At 41.4% G+C, this 18,970-nt stretch overlaps 1 protein-coding gene across 1 annotated transcript in view; it reads left to right on the top strand.

The window, feature by feature from the left end:
• T265_01992 (hypothetical protein) overlaps nt 1-18,107 on the top strand; it is a gene marked incomplete at both ends in the record, with an annotated part of 36,020 nt that extends 17,913 nt beyond the window's left edge. Inside the window, 9 exons of the mRNA XM_009166130.1 lie at nt 332-397; nt 582-711; nt 1,530-1,642; nt 1,870-1,939; nt 3,760-3,845; nt 4,965-5,149; nt 7,426-7,599; nt 13,590-13,679; nt 17,621-18,107. Coding sequence (XP_009164394.1) covers nt 332-397; nt 582-711; nt 1,530-1,642; nt 1,870-1,939; nt 3,760-3,845; nt 4,965-5,149; nt 7,426-7,599; nt 13,590-13,679; nt 17,621-17,855 — 1,149 coding nt within the window. The remainder of the gene's footprint in view (nt 1-331; nt 398-581; nt 712-1,529; nt 1,643-1,869; nt 1,940-3,759; nt 3,846-4,964; nt 5,150-7,425; nt 7,600-13,589; nt 13,680-17,620) is intronic.
• Between the last annotated feature and the right edge of the window lie 863 nt (nt 18,108-18,970).

Here is an 18,970-nt window from a genome sequence, read left to right as displayed (position 1 = left end):
TGACTCGTAAACAGTCTGTGAACAAAGGTATCGGATATAAAGTGCATCGCAGTCGACGGTAATGGAGACAGGAAACTCCAAAAACTGATCAATGAAGTGCCTTATTGAGTCCTAATTAGCGGCACCTTTAAGGATGTGCATTGTACATAGCTGATTTAAGAAATGGAAGAAATTAGCTCTCCAGTTTCCATTTCATGTTTATCACTCTTACTGCACTTCCAGAGACGGTCATTTTTGGCCGAGTTTTCACAAATTTCAGTGTTTGCCTACTGATTTGTTTTACTGAATTCTGAAACTCTTATGCGATAAACCAACCACTTTCTAATTTTAGAAGAAAGAATTCATCTGTCGGTACTTGATCAGCGAAGATACCAAAAACAAAGTGCTGATAAAAAAGGTGAGCTTGCACTGGTGTTCTTTATAATCCGCAGTCCAAAGGTACGCCTATCGATAGATACAGCGGAAAGTACGAAACCTACTACTTTCCACGGGCATTCGGTCTTAACGTGAGTCGTAGTTCCTGAGCTCTGAAAAGAGGCACAAGATTATATCAGCTGACCTAATTAAAATTTTGTTTGCAGAGTTCAGGAGTAAAAAATCGCCTTACCATCGATGCATGGCCAGCACATGCAGGAAGCCGCTCCAGGGCAACAAATCAGATCTACGTTTCTCCTGAAGGTCATTTGATTCACCAGTCAGCAGAAAAGTCTAGTAAGTCATCTGGTGATTTAACCGTTTTCAAAATCATGTAGAGTTTCGTGAGTCTCTGAATCAAAGCGAAAAATCTAGGTCGCGTTGCACTCCACTGTTTCAAAATTGTCACTTCTAGGTAAAGAATCGCACGATTCTTATGGCAAGACTTATTTGTAATGACACAAATTACTGGTACGGTTAACCCAACCAACTGTTTTTGACTTTGGCGAAATTCGTCCACATGATTTAGAAGAAAGGCTTTTTTACCGGGTGAGTAGGCGACGTAAACAGTTCTTATTGATTGACGCTTTTTTTTTCTCGAGTCTCGTTGTCACGAAAGTGTATTTTTAACCTGTTCTTAAAAATTCTTGGCCCATCAATTGGATCAACCTGCGCGATCATATGTAACATCAGGAATCGTTATTCACCATCGTGCACTTATGCCATTCCGGAAGAAGAAGGTCACAGTAAGAAGGAACGAAGGACCAGAAGGGTAAAGAAATAGACCCAGCATACGTTCCTGATGTCTGCAACTCTCATATCAGATCTTGAAACGTTTGTTAATATTTATGGATAGCGTATTCTGTCTGTCTGCATCCAGTCGTGATATGTCCGAACCATTAATATTTGGATAAGTGATTGCATGATCATACACAGAGCCGACTACCAAATATAATGATGCTCAGAGACGATGTTTCACCACTTTTGATCATGAACGTACTACAAATTTCCTGGTTTCGATTGCATTTTTTAATTTAAGGTTCAAAGTACAAGGGTCTCAGTAATACCGGGGTATTTCATCTGTTTCTAATCACTTCACCTTCCGCATTTCACAGAGCTGCCTCCAGTAAAGAAGCCAAGGTTTCTCGAAATCCTCGAAGCACGCGTCAATAAAGAAAAGGCCAAATTTCATGTGCCCGAAACTGGGCCGAGCCCCTTGCGCCTGCAAGTTTGTGGCTGGATTTCCAACCTCATGTCCATCACGTCCCATAGATTTACCGTGAAATCTTCACAATTTTCATCCAGACTTGTGTATACTACGGTCCTCTGTTGGCCAGAATCAAGGCAGAATATGAATCATATTTGGATCACGTGCAGTATCAATTGAAGATGTTACAGCCGATTCGAGTATAGTCTTCCCCCGGTTGGGTACCAGAAATCTAACTGCTTTTGTAGGAGCTTTTGTGGACCGTCTCTCAAGAGTGTGAAAACCGTGTGAGTAATATGAGACGCCGAGAAAACAAGGGTAAGTGAAATCTGGCATCCCACTTTCGTTAGATGATCGGAATAGCAGATAGTGTTTCTCCGTTCTGTTACTTACAGAGGATGGTGAATACTAATATTAATGACATCTGAATATACCTACAACAATATTTACTGTTATGATACAGTATAGCGTTGCTCATTTGAGGAATCTTCCGAAGCTTCCAAAATGTTTCCTCAATATGGACTGGTTCCGTTTGAGCCTGATCAAAAGAACCCCATCGCATTTTTCCTGTAATGCACCAATGAGAATTCAGTTGGATCGTTCAACAAGTCTGTCAATGATGAGATGGAATTTCTCACTCTTTTAAGTGGATGCTCTATGTATTGAATTGTTCCATACCCCAGTCTCACATACATTGGTGCAGCATGGTGAACCGGTATAGTACTAATCAGCCCCATCGTCGACGTAGTGCTTTCGTTGAACCGTATTTGGAAAAGGAAGTACATACGATGATCATTGAACCGCTGATACACACGAAGTTATTGCGATTAGTCTCAAAGTGTCCCTTGGATGCATCATTTTCAACTGCCATTGGGAATGTGAAACATTTCGACGTATGATACAATGTCCACATCCGCAGCCAAGTTGGCAGTTGTGTTCGGCCAAACTGCAACCAGGACTTCAGGAATGTGGCAGGTTAGTGAATCAACTACACCTCCAACATGCTGCTGAAGAGTGGAGTCAACTAATGGATCTAACCCGGCTACACATAGCCTCCTCGCCTTGTAAGTAAGCGATCCAATTTAAGCAAATATAAGGTACCGTTGTAGGATCGAAGTGCCTGATTTAGCCCGGTTCATCTCTCTCTGGAAAGAAACTGCTTAATAGGAAGATAGTGTGTTTCGTCATCCCTTTACTTGCAAAAATTCATCCGTAAAGCTGTAATTTTTCACAAATGGTGGCAGCTGGTCTGAGCACAAAGCAACGCCCCCTACCATTTGCTATTCACGTTGCTGAAGAACTCGTTTGAGTCTCCACAAACTATTACGTCAGATAAGGTTGATGAAAATCACACTTGATGAAATCAAGATTATCCAATAAACCATGATGTTTCGCCACTAAGTATGGGTCCACAGTCTCACTTGCTGCTTTTTTTAACTACTGTAAAACTCCACAAGTATCGTTGTTGTCGTCATTGTTAATCCTGACAATTAGTGATTGTGTTTTTAGTTGAAATGCAACTGTTTTATCCCCCATTATTCGGAAACCGTCCATAGAGAAACGACGACAGTGTCGGACAGTATGCGCGACAGTTCAAATTTTATGAAGTCCGATCATTGTGCCGTTGTTTTTATTCTTGTTGAGTGAATGTAGGCGCCTAAATTAGAAGCCTTGATTTACTTATTCTGCCATTAGACGCATCAGATAGGACTAAAAAAATAAAGTTACCCTTAATGAAGAGATAGAACTACAAGGAAAGAAGCTATTATTTTGCACATAGATTTACTGTCAGGCTTTTGGATATCTCTGAGGTAAAACCCGAAATAGAACTAACCCTATCCAGTAGCTTCAAGAAACTAACCAGCCAACTTTAGATCAACAGCACGTTCTTGATTACACCTTAAATAGGAAAATTACATACGCTTTTAGGAATATATTTTGCTTACATTTTGAGTACGCTTACACATTGGTAGGAATAGCAGTATGAGTAATGAATATTGTTCTTCAATGTCACCAGAATTCCGCTTGTTAGGACTCTTGAAATTAATGAAATCACCTAAACGGGCAGACGAAATAGCTCGTTTCTGACCGTTTGTGTCGACTAAATATTTGATTCCATCCTCTGCATTCTGTTACAGATATACGGAAACTGAAAATGGAGAAAAAGGCACTTTTATCCCAAATTGCGCATCTGCACGAAGACGGAAAGTCCCTGACTTGCGAGGTGGGACCAAGTGCTTTTTTGCTTCTTCACGTGTTACGTCAAACGATTTAAAAGCCACGTAGGATTCATGCGGTGATGTTGATTTCGATCTTTGCATGAATTACCACTGAAGTCAGATTGCTAAATAACAAGCAAAAGTCTTCCCAAGACTTTTGTGGCAGGGTGGCGGTACGCAAAGGCGATAGGTTACGGACTAGTCTATCCTCCTCTAAGTTTAACCAGTTGGTACTTGAAGAGAAGAATACTGCTCTGTCCCTACCCATAAACTGAACACTTTCTTGCACAGCAGATGTTAACACAGTTTTTCTGTTCAGTGAATTTGTGGTAAAGTTTCTTGCGCTAATTTTTTTTGAAGTATTTAACAGCAGCTTCATGCACAAAACACGTTATCCTTCTTCGCAACCCACTTCTGCGGGAATATTGGTTTCTTCCATAAATTCAGCGTGACTCATCTATGTTAACCAATCTTATCAAGTTCATGTTCCACAGAAGCTGGCCGAAAATTACACTGGGTTCTTAGTTTTGATATTTTGCGGACCTGGGTGATATAGGCACCGGAACGTTTAGCTTTGGAGCAGGCACACTGTCAAACGAACTTTCCCGATGGCACGTGATAGGGTTCCCCCTACTCATGATTGATGAGCTCTTCGACGAAGCATTTTGGAAATTTCCGAATGCGTTCCCTTGGAAGGAAAATATTCTGACTTTTGGATTAGTTTTGAAATTCCAACATTGTCATGATAACTTCCAAGACCGGAAATCAGTGTACTCTATGGAGTGCGCAAATCTGAGGCAAATGTCTAAGGTTTCGAACGACTAGAGTACTGGAAAACCATGTGTTCTAAATGACTGATAATATGTTGTTATATGACCGTAATAAGATCACCGTAAATTTATATATTGGCGCACAATGAAATTGTCTTGTGTTCGATTGGGGGTTCCGGGCTATCTCACACGAACGAAACTGCTGAAAAGGAACTATGCTGTGTGTGTTTCAGAGACTGGTGAATGTTGTTCCAAGGCATATCAGAGTATTTTTTGTAGAACGTACTGTGAAGTGTAGAAGTTAAATTTAATCTGGAGAACGTTAAATTAGTCGTTTATTTGACTTCCTACCAGGTGGAACATCTGACTGAAGAATTGGAGAAAAAAGCGGACGAGTGGCGAACTGAGTCAGATGGTCGAAAGCTTTTGGTCTCTGAAGTAAACGAACTGACATCTCGTCTAAAAGAAATGGAAAGCTTGGCAAGAGCGGAAGTCATTGATGACTCGGAAGATCCTGTCAAATTGCGATTGGCACTCGAGTGAGTGATAGTGGACCGCTTATACATGACCACCAATTTCATCATGAGGTTGTGAGTGTAAGAATAGAAATGTAAATTTTTTCTATCTCATATATAACTCTCATTGTGCACAATCACGCGGCCCACAACACTTATGATTTACGATGTTTTGTTGCATAAACCGCTATGACATTGTCAATTCATTTAACTTAATTTGGGGACACCAGCCTTTTTAGCTTGACAAAACCGAACGTCAAAAATCAAGCTAGTATGAAGTAAGACGTTTTCGAAAGTTCACTACCGGATTTCATCCTGAGAACTTATGGGTATTAGATGACACTGATGTGGTTTCAACGAGAGACAAGCGAATCCCAAGTTAGTCAATCAATAATATAAAAGTGTTTTGCAAACGAGTATAGGTTGCCTACTTTACACAATTTGAGTTCAACTAGAACACAGGTATCACGGAAACTCAGCGACTGCGCCTACCTAATAAGCCCTACGAAGGGCAAGGCCGGTCGCTGGCTGTTGAAAGATTTACAGCAGCATTGTGAGAGGTGATCCTTTGAGAAATAGACAGATTGTATCTGTCTGTTTCATCATTACTGAAAATCCACATCAGTCTACCCTCACAGATCTTGATGAGGAATAAAATACGCACGCCTCTGGACCTTGTGGCAGGAGATGCAGCTAGAAGTATCGCTATCATAAGAACCGGAGACGACAGCAATAATGCCCAATAGACATGACGCTCAAACTATAATTTGCTACGATATATCTTCGCTCATTCTTCAACAAGGAATTTCCTATCGCATAGTGTGTTGCTGGTGACTTCTCAGGTAACAACCCATCGTCATCGGTATTAAGCTGGTCATGCATACTATACTTCACTGTCATGCAACCTCGACTTGTTTGAAAGCCTAATTTGACAGTACTAGGGATGAGAGAGGCAATAGCGTTAGCCCAGAAAAAGCCGTCCCAGTTTTTTACAGCACAGTAAACAAGTGCGGAGATTTTTGGAGGTAGTTTGGGATAACATTTTAAATAGCGTATCTGGTGAATTTGGCCGGCGGTGGTCCCATGCGTGGAGTAAATTTACCCCAGACATTCCCTTGTCGAGGAGTTTTCAGCAACCTTACGAGTAGTGCATTACGGATTAAGATCAGCAACTAATAACACACTCGGGCACTCAGTATTTCAAAACATTAACATACACTACCACGCTAACACCACACAAATTAATTGGAGGGCAATAGTGAAGGGCATGTTCTGTACGTCCATTCTCATACCAAATTCGTCAATTAACTTCAGTCGCTATAATGAGCATGGATGATTTGTACGTTCGCTTCATCCCCAACCCTGTATATGTACTGACCTAAAACTGCGTGGGTGTTGAAGCAAATGAAACGGTGAGCACAATAGTCGTTATGAAAGACGTTCTTTCGGGGCAACTAATCCTTTCCTAACATTGATTATTGTTTAACTGAAAGTTTGGCCCATGGCGGAATCAATAGTCAGTAACAAACCCATGCTTTGTGCCACTATTAAGTTGTACGCGGAATTCATAAACAGACATCATTAGGTGAGTGCAGTGTCGGGAAACTCACAGCACTTAGGTTGGGTGACCACCAACAAGCATCAATCGCGTTTCTGGGAAAGAGGCATGTATCACATGAACCATTTTCCTATGAGTACATGATTTCGTGATGTGCATAGCTTTGAACAATTTGCCATGGCTTACAATGGCTAACGATACATAAATCCATAAACTATCGACTACTCTGTCATGCTTACGAAGAGGCCCAACCTCTTTCTTTTAAGCGAAAGACCAACGACTCTGCAACATCACTGTCATTCCCCTGATTTAACAACTAATGGGTTTTTTATCCACTAGCCTACTATTGTTTGCCGCGTATTCAGTTTCGGTTATCGGAGTCATAGCGTTTTGCAACTGATGTGAACAATTTCCTTCTGGATAATCCAAAGATTTTACCGGTCTTAATGGTTCGTGTCAAACAAAAAGATTGTCGAACTTTTTTCCTTTACAGTATTTCTTCAATAGCGGTTTCTTAAAACACGAAAATATGTACACACTGTGAGCAGGCAGAAAATGTCACAAAGTTTTTCCTACGATAGTTTTTTAGGATGGGTTTCCTTGCAAGGAGAGACTGGCGTACTAAAAAATCAGAGAACTAAAAGCAGCATTGGAATGGAACGTTAAAAAATGGCCTATAACACTCAGACTAAATGTTGCATGCACCAATTTCCAAGCTGTTCACGGGTGCATTGTTTTTTAGTCAAGCGCATAAAGCAATCAACCGCCTACAGACACAAGTGATACAGTATGAGGCACAGTACGAGGCCCAGGTACCACGAGTGAAATACGAAGAGGTCCGTCAAAAGCTGGACTCGCAAGTGGAGGAAACGACTCGGTTGAGGGAGGAGCTCGAAAGCACACAAAGCCGATATGAGTGAGTGAAAATTGTTCATGAAGATTTTCAAGTTCACCACTTATTCATGGGTTACTTGATTGTGGAAATACTGGTTTCGTAGGGCCATACGTCAAAATATCGAGTGGCATCGTTGAGTTGTAGCACCCTTTTGGTGCCTAACTGCCATGCCACCAGAAGGAAGCACGAGGGCTGAGATACTCCTAGGTTGCCCACAGGGGAAGTCGAGAGACGGAGGTAGGATTCGGACTACGGACCTTCCGGTCAGTAAATTCGCGCTCTAAACACTGGACCATCTTGAGTGTCATATACAGGCTTCAAAGCACCCGTGTATGAGCGTGCAGTTGTTGGTGGTGGGGCTCGGTCAATCTGACTAGGGGCGTGATTTCAACAAGGCATCTCGAATGACCGTGAGCCAAACTGAACAATATGATAAATAAAAGCTTGAGAATCGCAGCTGACTGACCACGTGGAGGCGCACCAAACTGTGGGTTTTACCAGCACCAGTATTACGATACAATTAGTGTAACGAGCTGTTCACCCACTATACCGCTTATTCTGGCGTTATAACTCACTGAATGTGGCATCAGTGCCGAGAAACCCTAAATAATTGGTGGACCCATAAGGGGCAAAAGCAAGGTTATCAATGCTTGTATCGGTTCTGAGTACACGACTGACAAGGATGAAAATAAGCTCAATAATACAGTTCTGATGAGCCCAGCGAATGCACCAGTCAAGCCATTTCACCAAGCCTCTCGCTATCATTGACAAAGCACAAATGCGATGAAAAACATGTCAACAACAAGCAAAACATTCTAAGGAGCGTATGATCTAATTCATGCGAGCTTTTGAAGCGCTTAAAATGTCCCAATCATCTTGCGTTAGAATTTCTGTTGTCCTTGCATACATCATCCAATGAAAGTTATCTGCGGTTTACTTTGCTCTCTATTACTCAGCTCACATCAAACCCCAGCAGTAATAATCTAATGGGTCATGTATGTGTGAGAAGGGGCTTTGGACCCTAGACAAACTGGTGAAAGAACTACCACTGATTTTTCACGTGACATGTTGCGAGGACCAACGAAATTTTTACAGCAGATGGCGAAGTGCGATGCCAATTTTGTGAAACCTGTCAAAGCTTTAGACCAATATGCGGACTGCCATGTAGAATATCTAGAGGACTTTCAGATATGCTTTTAACCTGTCGGTGAACTCAAAAGGTACGAAGCACTTGAAAAATGAGTTTCAGGTTGGAGTACATTAGAACCACTCTTCATAGCACCAAGCTAGAGCTTAATTGGCCTCTTGTGCTCGGGTTTCCTCTGCTGTTGGTGGCAGTCATCTACGTGGTAATAAAAATCGTCACCAGGCTAATACGAATGTGACCTAGAGGCTATCATCCACCCACTCCTCACTCATTTTCTACTGCAGCCGCTGGACCTTAAATGAAGTACAGTTCCACTTTTCGTTGAGATATTCCGAGTAAAGTTCTTCATCCCCATAATATCCGATCACTGAGTTGGTTTTGAGGCAAATACTTTTCTGCTATCTGCCGCAAAACGAGCATATATATTGCGCAGTTTTGGAGTATTATTCATCTTAACACCGTTTAAGTGGTCCTCCCATTCTGAAGTCTGCTTTCAGACGTTTTGGTTGATACTATTTTACTGCACTCAAGGATATCGCCGAGACCGTGGAATGAAACATGCCAACAGGCGATGAAGTCGTTTGCTTGCTCAGGTGTGGCAAGCCCATCACTCTGTAAAACAAGTCACTTCTTGATACGATATGACTAAAATTCATCCATCATCGTCCATCACTTACTTAATGGCAGAGAAGTCTTCATATCATCACAGTTCGAGCAACCAGTTAACGTAACTCGATTGTGGTGTTGGAGCAAAGATATCTGACAAAAGGTTAGTTGAAGTATATTGTTGCAAACTCAGCGGGAACTAGAGATCGTGTTGTAACGAAATCCAGTTGGAGAGATTTATGGTCGGCTAATGAACACCAAACGGAACAGTGCCACTACTAGGCCATCGGTGATTTACCATTAGCCTCAAAAGTATGTGTGTTATACCGAGCACAGTCCGACTCTCATATTAGCGGGGTTTATCCTTATTAGCACTCCAAACAGTTTCTCATAAATTAAACCGCCTCTTGATATACTTTCAAACAAACGGAACTGGAGATATACCCCATAATGTTCATCATCTGAAACTACGGAAGGTGACCGGAGTATAACGTTGTCATCAAATACATCTAGCATGAAACCTTAGTTTCTTTTATTCTAGGATAGGTGAGTATGGTAGTAAGTTAATTCAATAAAATGTTCTGTAAAAAATTAATTAATCAGAATTTTTAATAGAAATAGTGGAAGACTGCGGCCCCTAGTTTTGTGACACGAATTTTTCATTACACATAAATTGTCAAGAGACGGTGGTCTATGCTGGTCCGTGTGTTTTATGTCCAGAAAAAGGGAGGATCACAGACCACTAAAACAAAAATACGACATTAAAAGTCAACGGGATATGTAAGCTCCTGATACAGAAGAAAAGCATCTTGTGCATCTTGGACGATCTTCCTGTACGAGAACCTCAGTGGCTTATTGAATCCCCAGAACAAGGATGTAATTAAGGAAATATCAGAAATTCCATTAGAAATAAGAGCGAGAGGTGTAAAACCTCGTTGGGCTATGATCACCTGATGGTGATCAGCTAATGGCTGGTCGTCGGAAATTAAGAAATCCCCCAAAGTGAATCGTTTAAATAGATCAATGGTCAGAAACTTAAATATCTGGATAACTAATATCCCATATTTATTTTATCGCTGTTCATATTTGGAAGATGAAAGATAAATCTACAAAAAGGTGCCAGAATCAATAAACATGGAAGCTCTAAAACAGCACCTGGGTACTGAAATTAGTTTTAAGTATATTACGTACAAAATGGGTTTTAGATAGGAGAAAAGATTGATTGAAATTAGAGTTATACGTGAAATTGATGATCCTCAAAGAAACGAGGTTCGGCACATCCCGATCCACCTTACTAGCAGTATCACGTGGTAAAAAAAACTAGACCTTTTCTTCGCAACTAGCAGTACACGTGGTAAAAAAAACAAAACCATTTCTTCGCATATCAGCTCAGCTTAAAGTATCCTTTTGATCAACCGATAACATGTGAGGACGAATTTGGTACCCTAACCGGAACCTAACAGATGTTGCGGCAATTCAGAGGTTGCGAAATAGATTTTGTTGTCGAATTTTAGAGTTACCATTGATGAGTACATGGAAGGGCCGTTTGTATTGTCCGTCACATCTCTGGAGTCGTTTGGCGGTTTTGCAATCAGGCAGAAGAACGAAACTTGAACTAACGAGCGGATTCATCAAAGCAACCTGCCATCCGTCCTTTCATCTTAAGTGTTGCAACATCTCCGTTTGCATCATTTACGAACGTTCATATGATTTGTGTATCCATCAGTTGGTTAATGTGTATGAGGCTCCAGTTAGAAAGAAGTCAGTAAAACTAGTTCCATCCGTGAAATAATTGGCATGATGTAGCTGGTACGAAATTTGATTGACAAGACAGTGTAGACATCATTCGATCTGAATATTTACATCCTCGCGGTGTTTATGAGCGTCCATTTTCCGAGCTTCCTTATTTATTTACTAACACTGACGATTGATAAGTTCACCTTCAGTAAAAAAATAGTATACTTTCACTCTGGTATTCCTGTGCAAAACTGATTCGAACTATTTCAACACAGAACCTAGGCAATGGCCATTGCATTTGCTCGATTGTTGTATCGTGGGTGGCCGTCTATGAGTTACGCCTGCACTGAGCTTGCCAGACTACGCGATAAGAAGACAGAGAACTCGGAACACGGCTGTATTGTCAGGGCAAAACATACAGAGCGTCTGCTTAAATATATAGGATGACGGCCAAATATGGTCGTTCACTTGTTCGTTCCGCACAGCCAATGGCGGTGTTCCGATCGTGAACAATTTCAGGCTCACTGCGCTTGTCGTATGTTTCTAAGCCGCCAACTCACCTACTTTTCGAACGTGTCGTACCAATAGTGACCTTGGGGATGCGTCACTCTCTGCACACGTTTTTTTTTCCTGTCTGGGCGCGTCCTGCCACTCGATCTAACCCGACTACAGGATTGGCCTTCAGTTGGATTGATAAAGCTTACAGGACACCAGAAACCTCCTGAATATGCGAACGTGATCAGTCAGGCTACAGGGAGCATTTGCTACAACATTAGAAAATTGACCATCGCATAGCAACGAAAAGTTGTGCAACTAATCGACTAGAAGTTTCATCAGTGTTATGTGTTGTGTCATGTCAGTGACATTTGTCTATACTTTTAACAGTACGGAAACTTATGTTAATACCCTTTCAGCTGCATTCATTCCATAATTTTCATGTTTGAAATTTTTGAGCCAAATCTCTCTCTACTTTTTACCATTCGAACTGTTGTACTTTTTCAGTTCTCTGCTTTGTGTTGCAGTTATAATGATGTTGATGGTCTTCGTGGCGATTTACTTTTTTACTCGCATTGGTTCATCTGGAAGACTTATATGGCTTTTTCCCTCATGATGAAACCATTGGCTGTGTCTATACGTGGTTTCTCGATCTTCCCCGACTACAGGATTGGCCTTCAGTTGGATTGATAAAGCTTACAGGACATCAGAAACCTCCTGAATATGCGAACGTGATCAGTCAGGCTACAGGGAGCATTTGCTACAACATTAGAAAATTGACCATCGCATAGCAACGAAAAGTTGTGCAACTAATCGACTAGAAGTTTCATCAGTGTTATGTGTTGTGTCATGTCAGTGACATTTGTCTATACTTTTAACAGTACGGAAACTTATGTTAATACCCTTTCAGCTGCATTCATTCCATAATTTTCATGTTTGAAATTTTTGAGCCAAATCTCTCTCTACTTTTTGCCATTCGAACTGTTGTACTTTTTCAGTTCTCTGCTTTGTGTTGCAGTTATAATGATGTTGATGGTCTTCGTGGCGATTTACTTTTTTACTCGCATTGGTTCATCTGGAAGACTTATATGGCTTTTTCCCTCATGATGAAACCATTGGCTGTGTCTATACGTGGTTTCTAACATTTCTCTTACGGATTCTTTGTGATTCAGTATCTAATCACTGTCTATTTTATCCCTCGGTTGCATTGTGGCTCACTGTGTTCGAAACTTTTCGCCTCTGTGGATTCCACATTTCCATTCTTTTTGACAGACCGGCAGTGATGATTCTGGACGTTATTTGATTGCTAGGTTATTTGATTTCTTGAAAATAAATTCCCTAAAATTTCTCGCTGTCCTTGCATAAAATGCACAGTGTGCTTCCGCTCACGAATACCACCGTTAAGTATTGTGATATTCTGGCCTACTTGATACAACTAATTTTTGATGGAATTTACTGAATTCGACCTATAACTTTGCTTCTGTTGTCCATTCACATCAGTTTATGTCATCTGACCCTGACATTGAACTACATGCTCACTGTAGAGTACTGGAGGCATTCATGCGCAATACGCCGCTTTCATCTAGATACTTACGGTCGGGTGGACAATATGTAATCGATAGATAACTTAAAATTTGAAAACAAAGCTGGAATCGTAGAAATGAGCCCATTTGTACTGCGAAGTGATCTTCCAGAAAAAGGTGGTGGGTAATCAGATTGGCATATCAGTGTGATAACCTTTCTCAAAAGATATCTCTCCTTAAACCCGGAAAATCTGCCAGATTTCCGATGTGATCAAACAAATTCAGCCACAACACCATCGTTATCTATAAAATCATTAGGAAGCGGAGAATAAATAAGCTTTCGTAGTATGATCTCAAGTACCAGTACGTCAACGCAACTATTCACAATTTTGCCTTAGGTTATCAGATTTTAACTGCGACGATATTTTACACTTTTACACTTTTCTTTTTTCCTCTGTTAAATTTCTCCCACCCCCACCCCCAAAAACATTCTTGGTCCACAGTCTACTGCAGGAGCATTGTGTTACACTCAACACCTACCGAGACCTCTATTACATTCAAGTAACGTATGCGACCCGAGTCCTTGGATCAAAGTATGTTTTAATCATATTTGAAATCATTTTCCATTTGTCCGTGTTATCGCTATCATCGTCGTATGCGCCGAAATAAACCAAGCCATGTATAGTCATGATACTTCTTAATGTTCCTCATTGGCGTTCGTTGCCGGTCTACCAGAAGCTGACACTACTGAGCTTAAATGTCTGGTTGCCTCGTTTTGGAATTTTAAGTGACAAGCCTTATTAAGATTCACATTCTGTTCTACAACACTTGGAATGCCAACAACGAAAGTCGGGGACCATACCTTTATTCTGCGACTGGTCCTCATAGCTAATCGAATGTTCATACGATATTCAAAGGCAAACATGTGTACAGTTGGATAAAAATGGGTACAAGTATCAAATGAGTTAGGTCAATTACAAACTACTGTGTGGAATAGAATTCTTCAAGGGCCATTTCAAGTTCAAATTTCGCAAAAGTTGCCTTTGAGTGCAGAGTTGCCTCTGCAGCCGATGAAATTCTGAATCTTACCTGTCTTCATTGATTCATGAGCACTCAGTGAGCCAGTTGGAAGGCGTGCTCCTTGTCTAGGACATGATCACTTCCGGCCAGATATAACGCACTTACACATAGATAAGATTTCTTGCGACTACCAACCGCGGAAGCCGGATATTTTATATTCTTTGTGACAGATTCTGTTGTACTGTCAACCGACGAAGCACTGGACGGTCATACGGATGACGATACTTAGAAGGTGGTGATTGAATGTAGCATAGATCAGTGGTCATATACACCATAGCAATGATAGCTTTTGGATACCTAGCTGAACAACCATGTTTCTTCTGAGCGGTGAGTTACTAATAAGCTCGCTTTTTCACAACGGACAGCTGTTTAATTCTCTGCTACGTATACAGGATATTTTTTTAAAGAAACGTTCTATGTGAATACGTGTTCTAAATATTCCTTTGTAAGCAGTCAGCAGACCATGCCTCTATTGCTTTCTGTTTAAATATTTGACTGACTTTCTTTTTTGTTGCAATGGAACAATGCCATCGAAAGCGGCATGACGTGACTTAGTCGAAACTGCGCTTATAATTTTTCCAACTCCCCGCAAGCGTTTGCTAACTCAGTCATACCGTTCAAATGGCGGCGCCTGATATTTTTTGTATTGTAAGATCGGTAAGCCGAAACTGGTTGTGTTAGCAGGTGACCTTCACAAATCGCTGCCAATTCCGAAGAGTAAGGTAGTGTTCAGGCAAACCACAAAGTCATGTAGTCCACAGAGCCAGTTATAAGAGCTCTAATTGAAAACCATATTTAGACCCCAATTTTCAACACGGTCGTTTCAGTGTTAAAGCTGCGTTCATTTCAAAGTTTGACTAACACTGGCTGTTTATATTCACCGCAAGTTGAACTGACTATTGCCTATCATTAGGTAGCCAATGAAGTTCAAACCTGAACATGTAACGATGACTGAGAACAAGGTTTTAGAGTGCCAGTTGAGGATTGTGGATTAATCAAGGTGGCTGCCACTTAAAAGCACGTCCGTAGCACATATCAGAAAAGTTGATCAAGGAGAGTCGCAAGTAATCATTAGTGAAGTGCTAACTTAAGAACACCTTTTGTTGGTATCAGAAATTTCTATAAGGACGTTGCAGACATAGTGATGACGTTTATGTGCGCCCTGAACAATACAAGGCTTCTCGCAGACCAGGTCAAGATGACGATTGTGGTGGCAAAACTTGATGGTGAGACAGATTATCACTGTAGCGAATATTATCAGCTTTAGCAGTAGCAGATTGAGCAAAGATTGTAACAACTGTATCAGGTATAAAGCCTGCCCAGTTTCGTGGGAAAACTGAGCTATTCTAGTTTGACAGGTAACGTTGTCCTTATTTCATTTGAGTAACCAAAACGGCTCCACCTGCCATATGTTCAGACTGTATATGTTAACTGGTCCTGTTTAATCCTGTTCCGGGTCGCAAGCCTCTTCCACCAGAGGTTGTCTAAGGTACTCAACTCGTTGTACTGCAACTTGTACTGCAACTAAGCTGAGTGACAAGTCGTCAGTTTTGAGAAGATGGTGGGGTCACCACACTCATTAGTGCACAGATGCGGGCTGATTAGATGGGAGTTCTCCAATTTTTTGCTTCGAAACTCCCATAGAAATTTCCAACTCATGCGTCATCCTGGTAACTTACTGGTCTACCTATTCATTGCCCAACGAAATATACCACTTTTGTAGGTCACGGTGTTTTTGACAACAAATGGTACCAAGTCCTTGGCCGATGAATCTTCGAATCCTCAGTTTTTGTAGTGCCAGTCTTCACCGTTTTGCTTAAATAAGCACATTTATCGTCGCCTACGTGCCTCTGTCTCTTATTCAGTCATCCAGGAATAGGACTTGGCCATCCGTCAAAGTGAAAGCCGGTGGTCAGAAAAACGAGGCGCACCTGAAGTAAAACAATGAGCGGCCGATAACTGCAAGATGAGAACGCTAAATGACCATCTACAAAGTTTATATAGGGGAAGTTGAACAAATGTCGTAACTTGATTTAATGAACCGTCTCGTCATTGGATTTATTGAAATGCTATCTAACGAAACCTATCATTTCAACCAGCATATTCTAATCAATTTCTTGTGATATTCGAGTAGACAGTAGTCACTTTTTACAGACCACTGTCATGCATTCAGATTATCGACTTTAGAGGAGTTTTCAGTACGTTCTGCTCCACTCGTCTTTTCGGGGACTTTCCGTGGGGTAAAAAATGAAGGAAATTCATGTAATTTACTTAATTCAAACCCACTACACCTTTTATGATGGTCGTAATTGTACCTGGGAAACTAGCTTCCATTCACATCGTTTCTTTGGGGCAGCTTAACTTACCCAGTAAAACTACAGCACCGTTATTCTTTGAACTGGATAATTAATGAAGTATCGGAAATTCCGACTGCATACCCAAATACGTCGTGTGGACGCACTGGAAGGCTGTCATGGTTACCAGCACACGGAGGAGTTATCCGCTGAATCATCAGTCATTTTCTTTTTGTCTCCGGGACCTAATTCTCAGCCAATACAAGCAGGTGCTTTATGTGCAGAAGGCTTTTTGCATCGGTTTCGCGCTTTTTATATCGATGAATTTCAAAAAAAAACGAGCCTTTTGCGACCCCGTTAAGCGCTCCGCTATCCCCGAAAATAACTTCATAGCTCACAAGGGATCCAAACTTTCAGGTTGGGAGCCACTGTATTTGAAAAATTGCACTGTATGATTTACACTCCCCAACTGCCTCAACATGAATCGAGGATTTGCCTATTGTTTTCCCTTTGGATGATTTTAAGTGACTTGTCTCCACGATATAATTCTCTAGGCCCCCGTAATATACCAAAACGACAATCATGTCATTTCCACTCAAGTTTGGTATACATTCGTCGCTAACAACTTTTCTCTTGGGTCCTGCTTCTGGCATTTCAGGGGAAATTGCCTCTCATAGCTTCAAAAAGCTTTCACAGGATACCATAAACGGCGGGATGCGGTTAACTTTTCTCATTTCGGCCCATGCCTTTTGGGATTTTTTGGTCTCCTTTCACCGCAGTCTAATAATATGATGTCCAGGATTTTAAAAATGGGCTTGGGTGTTGACTTGATAAGAAGCGTTGTACGTTTTTCGTCGTCTCATAAATGAGGACATCTTTGTAGAATGATCATCCCTATTTCCGGTGTGTAGTTCAATTGCAATGCCGATAATAATCATGGAACATCATTCTCCGTCTTGCCATATAGAAACAGTGAATTTTGCCGAGATTATAACTAACTAATTTGTTCTCTTCTCAGTGGGAACTTTCCGGCAGAGGTGAGAAATGGGCTAGTGTCGACTGTAGAATGAGAAAGCAAAAGATGTAGGGTTTATTGCTTTTCAACTACTAGACCATTGGCTTATTTCAGAAACTCATTCTGTATCACTTCTTGATTGTAGAGGTGAACCGCTTCAAAAATTGGACTTCGTCACTTCAATGCTGAACAAATGGCGACGTCTGGCCGCTGACAAGCCATGGGCTGAAGTCCAGCGTCTGGTGGCTGATGAGATGATACGGCTTGAATCGGGCCAACTACCCATTTCAGTTCGTGCATCCAGAGCACCGAGACACAGGACGACCGTGGCGGATGGGTTAGCTGGGCGTGAGTCCATCCACAAGACAGAGGGCAGCTGAATGTGGTGTGAGAACCGGACTGATGCGTTTTTCGAACCCCTCCTACAGCAGAAGGCAATCAACTAATGACAACGGATTGACATTCAACCTACTGGTTGAACCTGTCCTAATGTCTGCTCCATTAAATTTTAGTTTAGGTTGATATAGGTTAACCAAACACCCACTACATCAGCAAAACAGCACAAAATCTCAGCGACGCAAATGCGTCCATGTGCTGGCCAGCAAACCACAAAATACATAAGTGGTCTCCGACTGTTTCTTTTCCTGCTAAAATTCCTGTTCCAATGTAGATTAGTGATCATTGTAAATGAAATTTTCAATCGTAAGTGGGGGAAATTGTGTTTCACTTTTACGCCAATCCCAGCCAATTCAAAATAGATGCTGATTGACTAGTCACTCAGTGTTATGGTAGATTTACGTTAACTTGGAATTCAGGCCACATTCCTCTGAGTGGTGTCTTACTGAGAGGGAGGATCTACTACTAAGTTAATTTCAGTCCCTCCAGCTGGTTATTTTTAGCTGATCTCGTGAAATTCTGTTTTTTACTTCATACAATAAACTCCCATCCTTTTGGGTACATTTACTTGGCTAGCATCGATTCCGCGAACCACATTACCGTATGTTACACTTTCACGGACTGTCGTTCTACACTGCACGTGAGAACCAACAGAAGAACAGTAATACACTGCAGTCGTGGACACCGACTCGCATATACGGGGATAAATGGGGTCGCTTACGCATACAAAACGGATGCAAGCTCCATACAGGCTGAATGACTGAGCAATCTTTATTAGTATCACTGACCTCTGTTGTGTCGCGTCACCGACGACCATGTCCCATCCCCGGCATTGGACGACTAGCACCAAATTTTTATTGAAACGGTGAAGTCCATTGACAAGCCCCAGATTACTGCACGTTCTGAATTCACCAGAACAACCACCTTTCACTTCGAACGGTCTTGCCAACGGTCACTGAAGAGGAAGTTTAGAGTATCAGTGTGATACACTCAACTTAATTACACATCTCATTGGTAGATGCTCGAAGAAACGGCCAAAAGCTAAGGTCGGCCAAATTACCAAACAGGAATGGCTTTCGGCCGGAGTGGCGTAAATCCA

This window comes from Opisthorchis viverrini (assembly GCF_000715545.1).
Source record: "Opisthorchis viverrini unplaced genomic scaffold opera_v5_22, whole genome shotgun sequence".
NCBI classification, from domain to species: Eukaryota; Metazoa; Platyhelminthes; class Trematoda; order Opisthorchiida; family Opisthorchiidae; genus Opisthorchis; species Opisthorchis viverrini.
The sequence above is the reverse complement of the archived record's forward strand: the minus strand, read 5'-3'. Positions and strand labels throughout refer to the sequence as shown.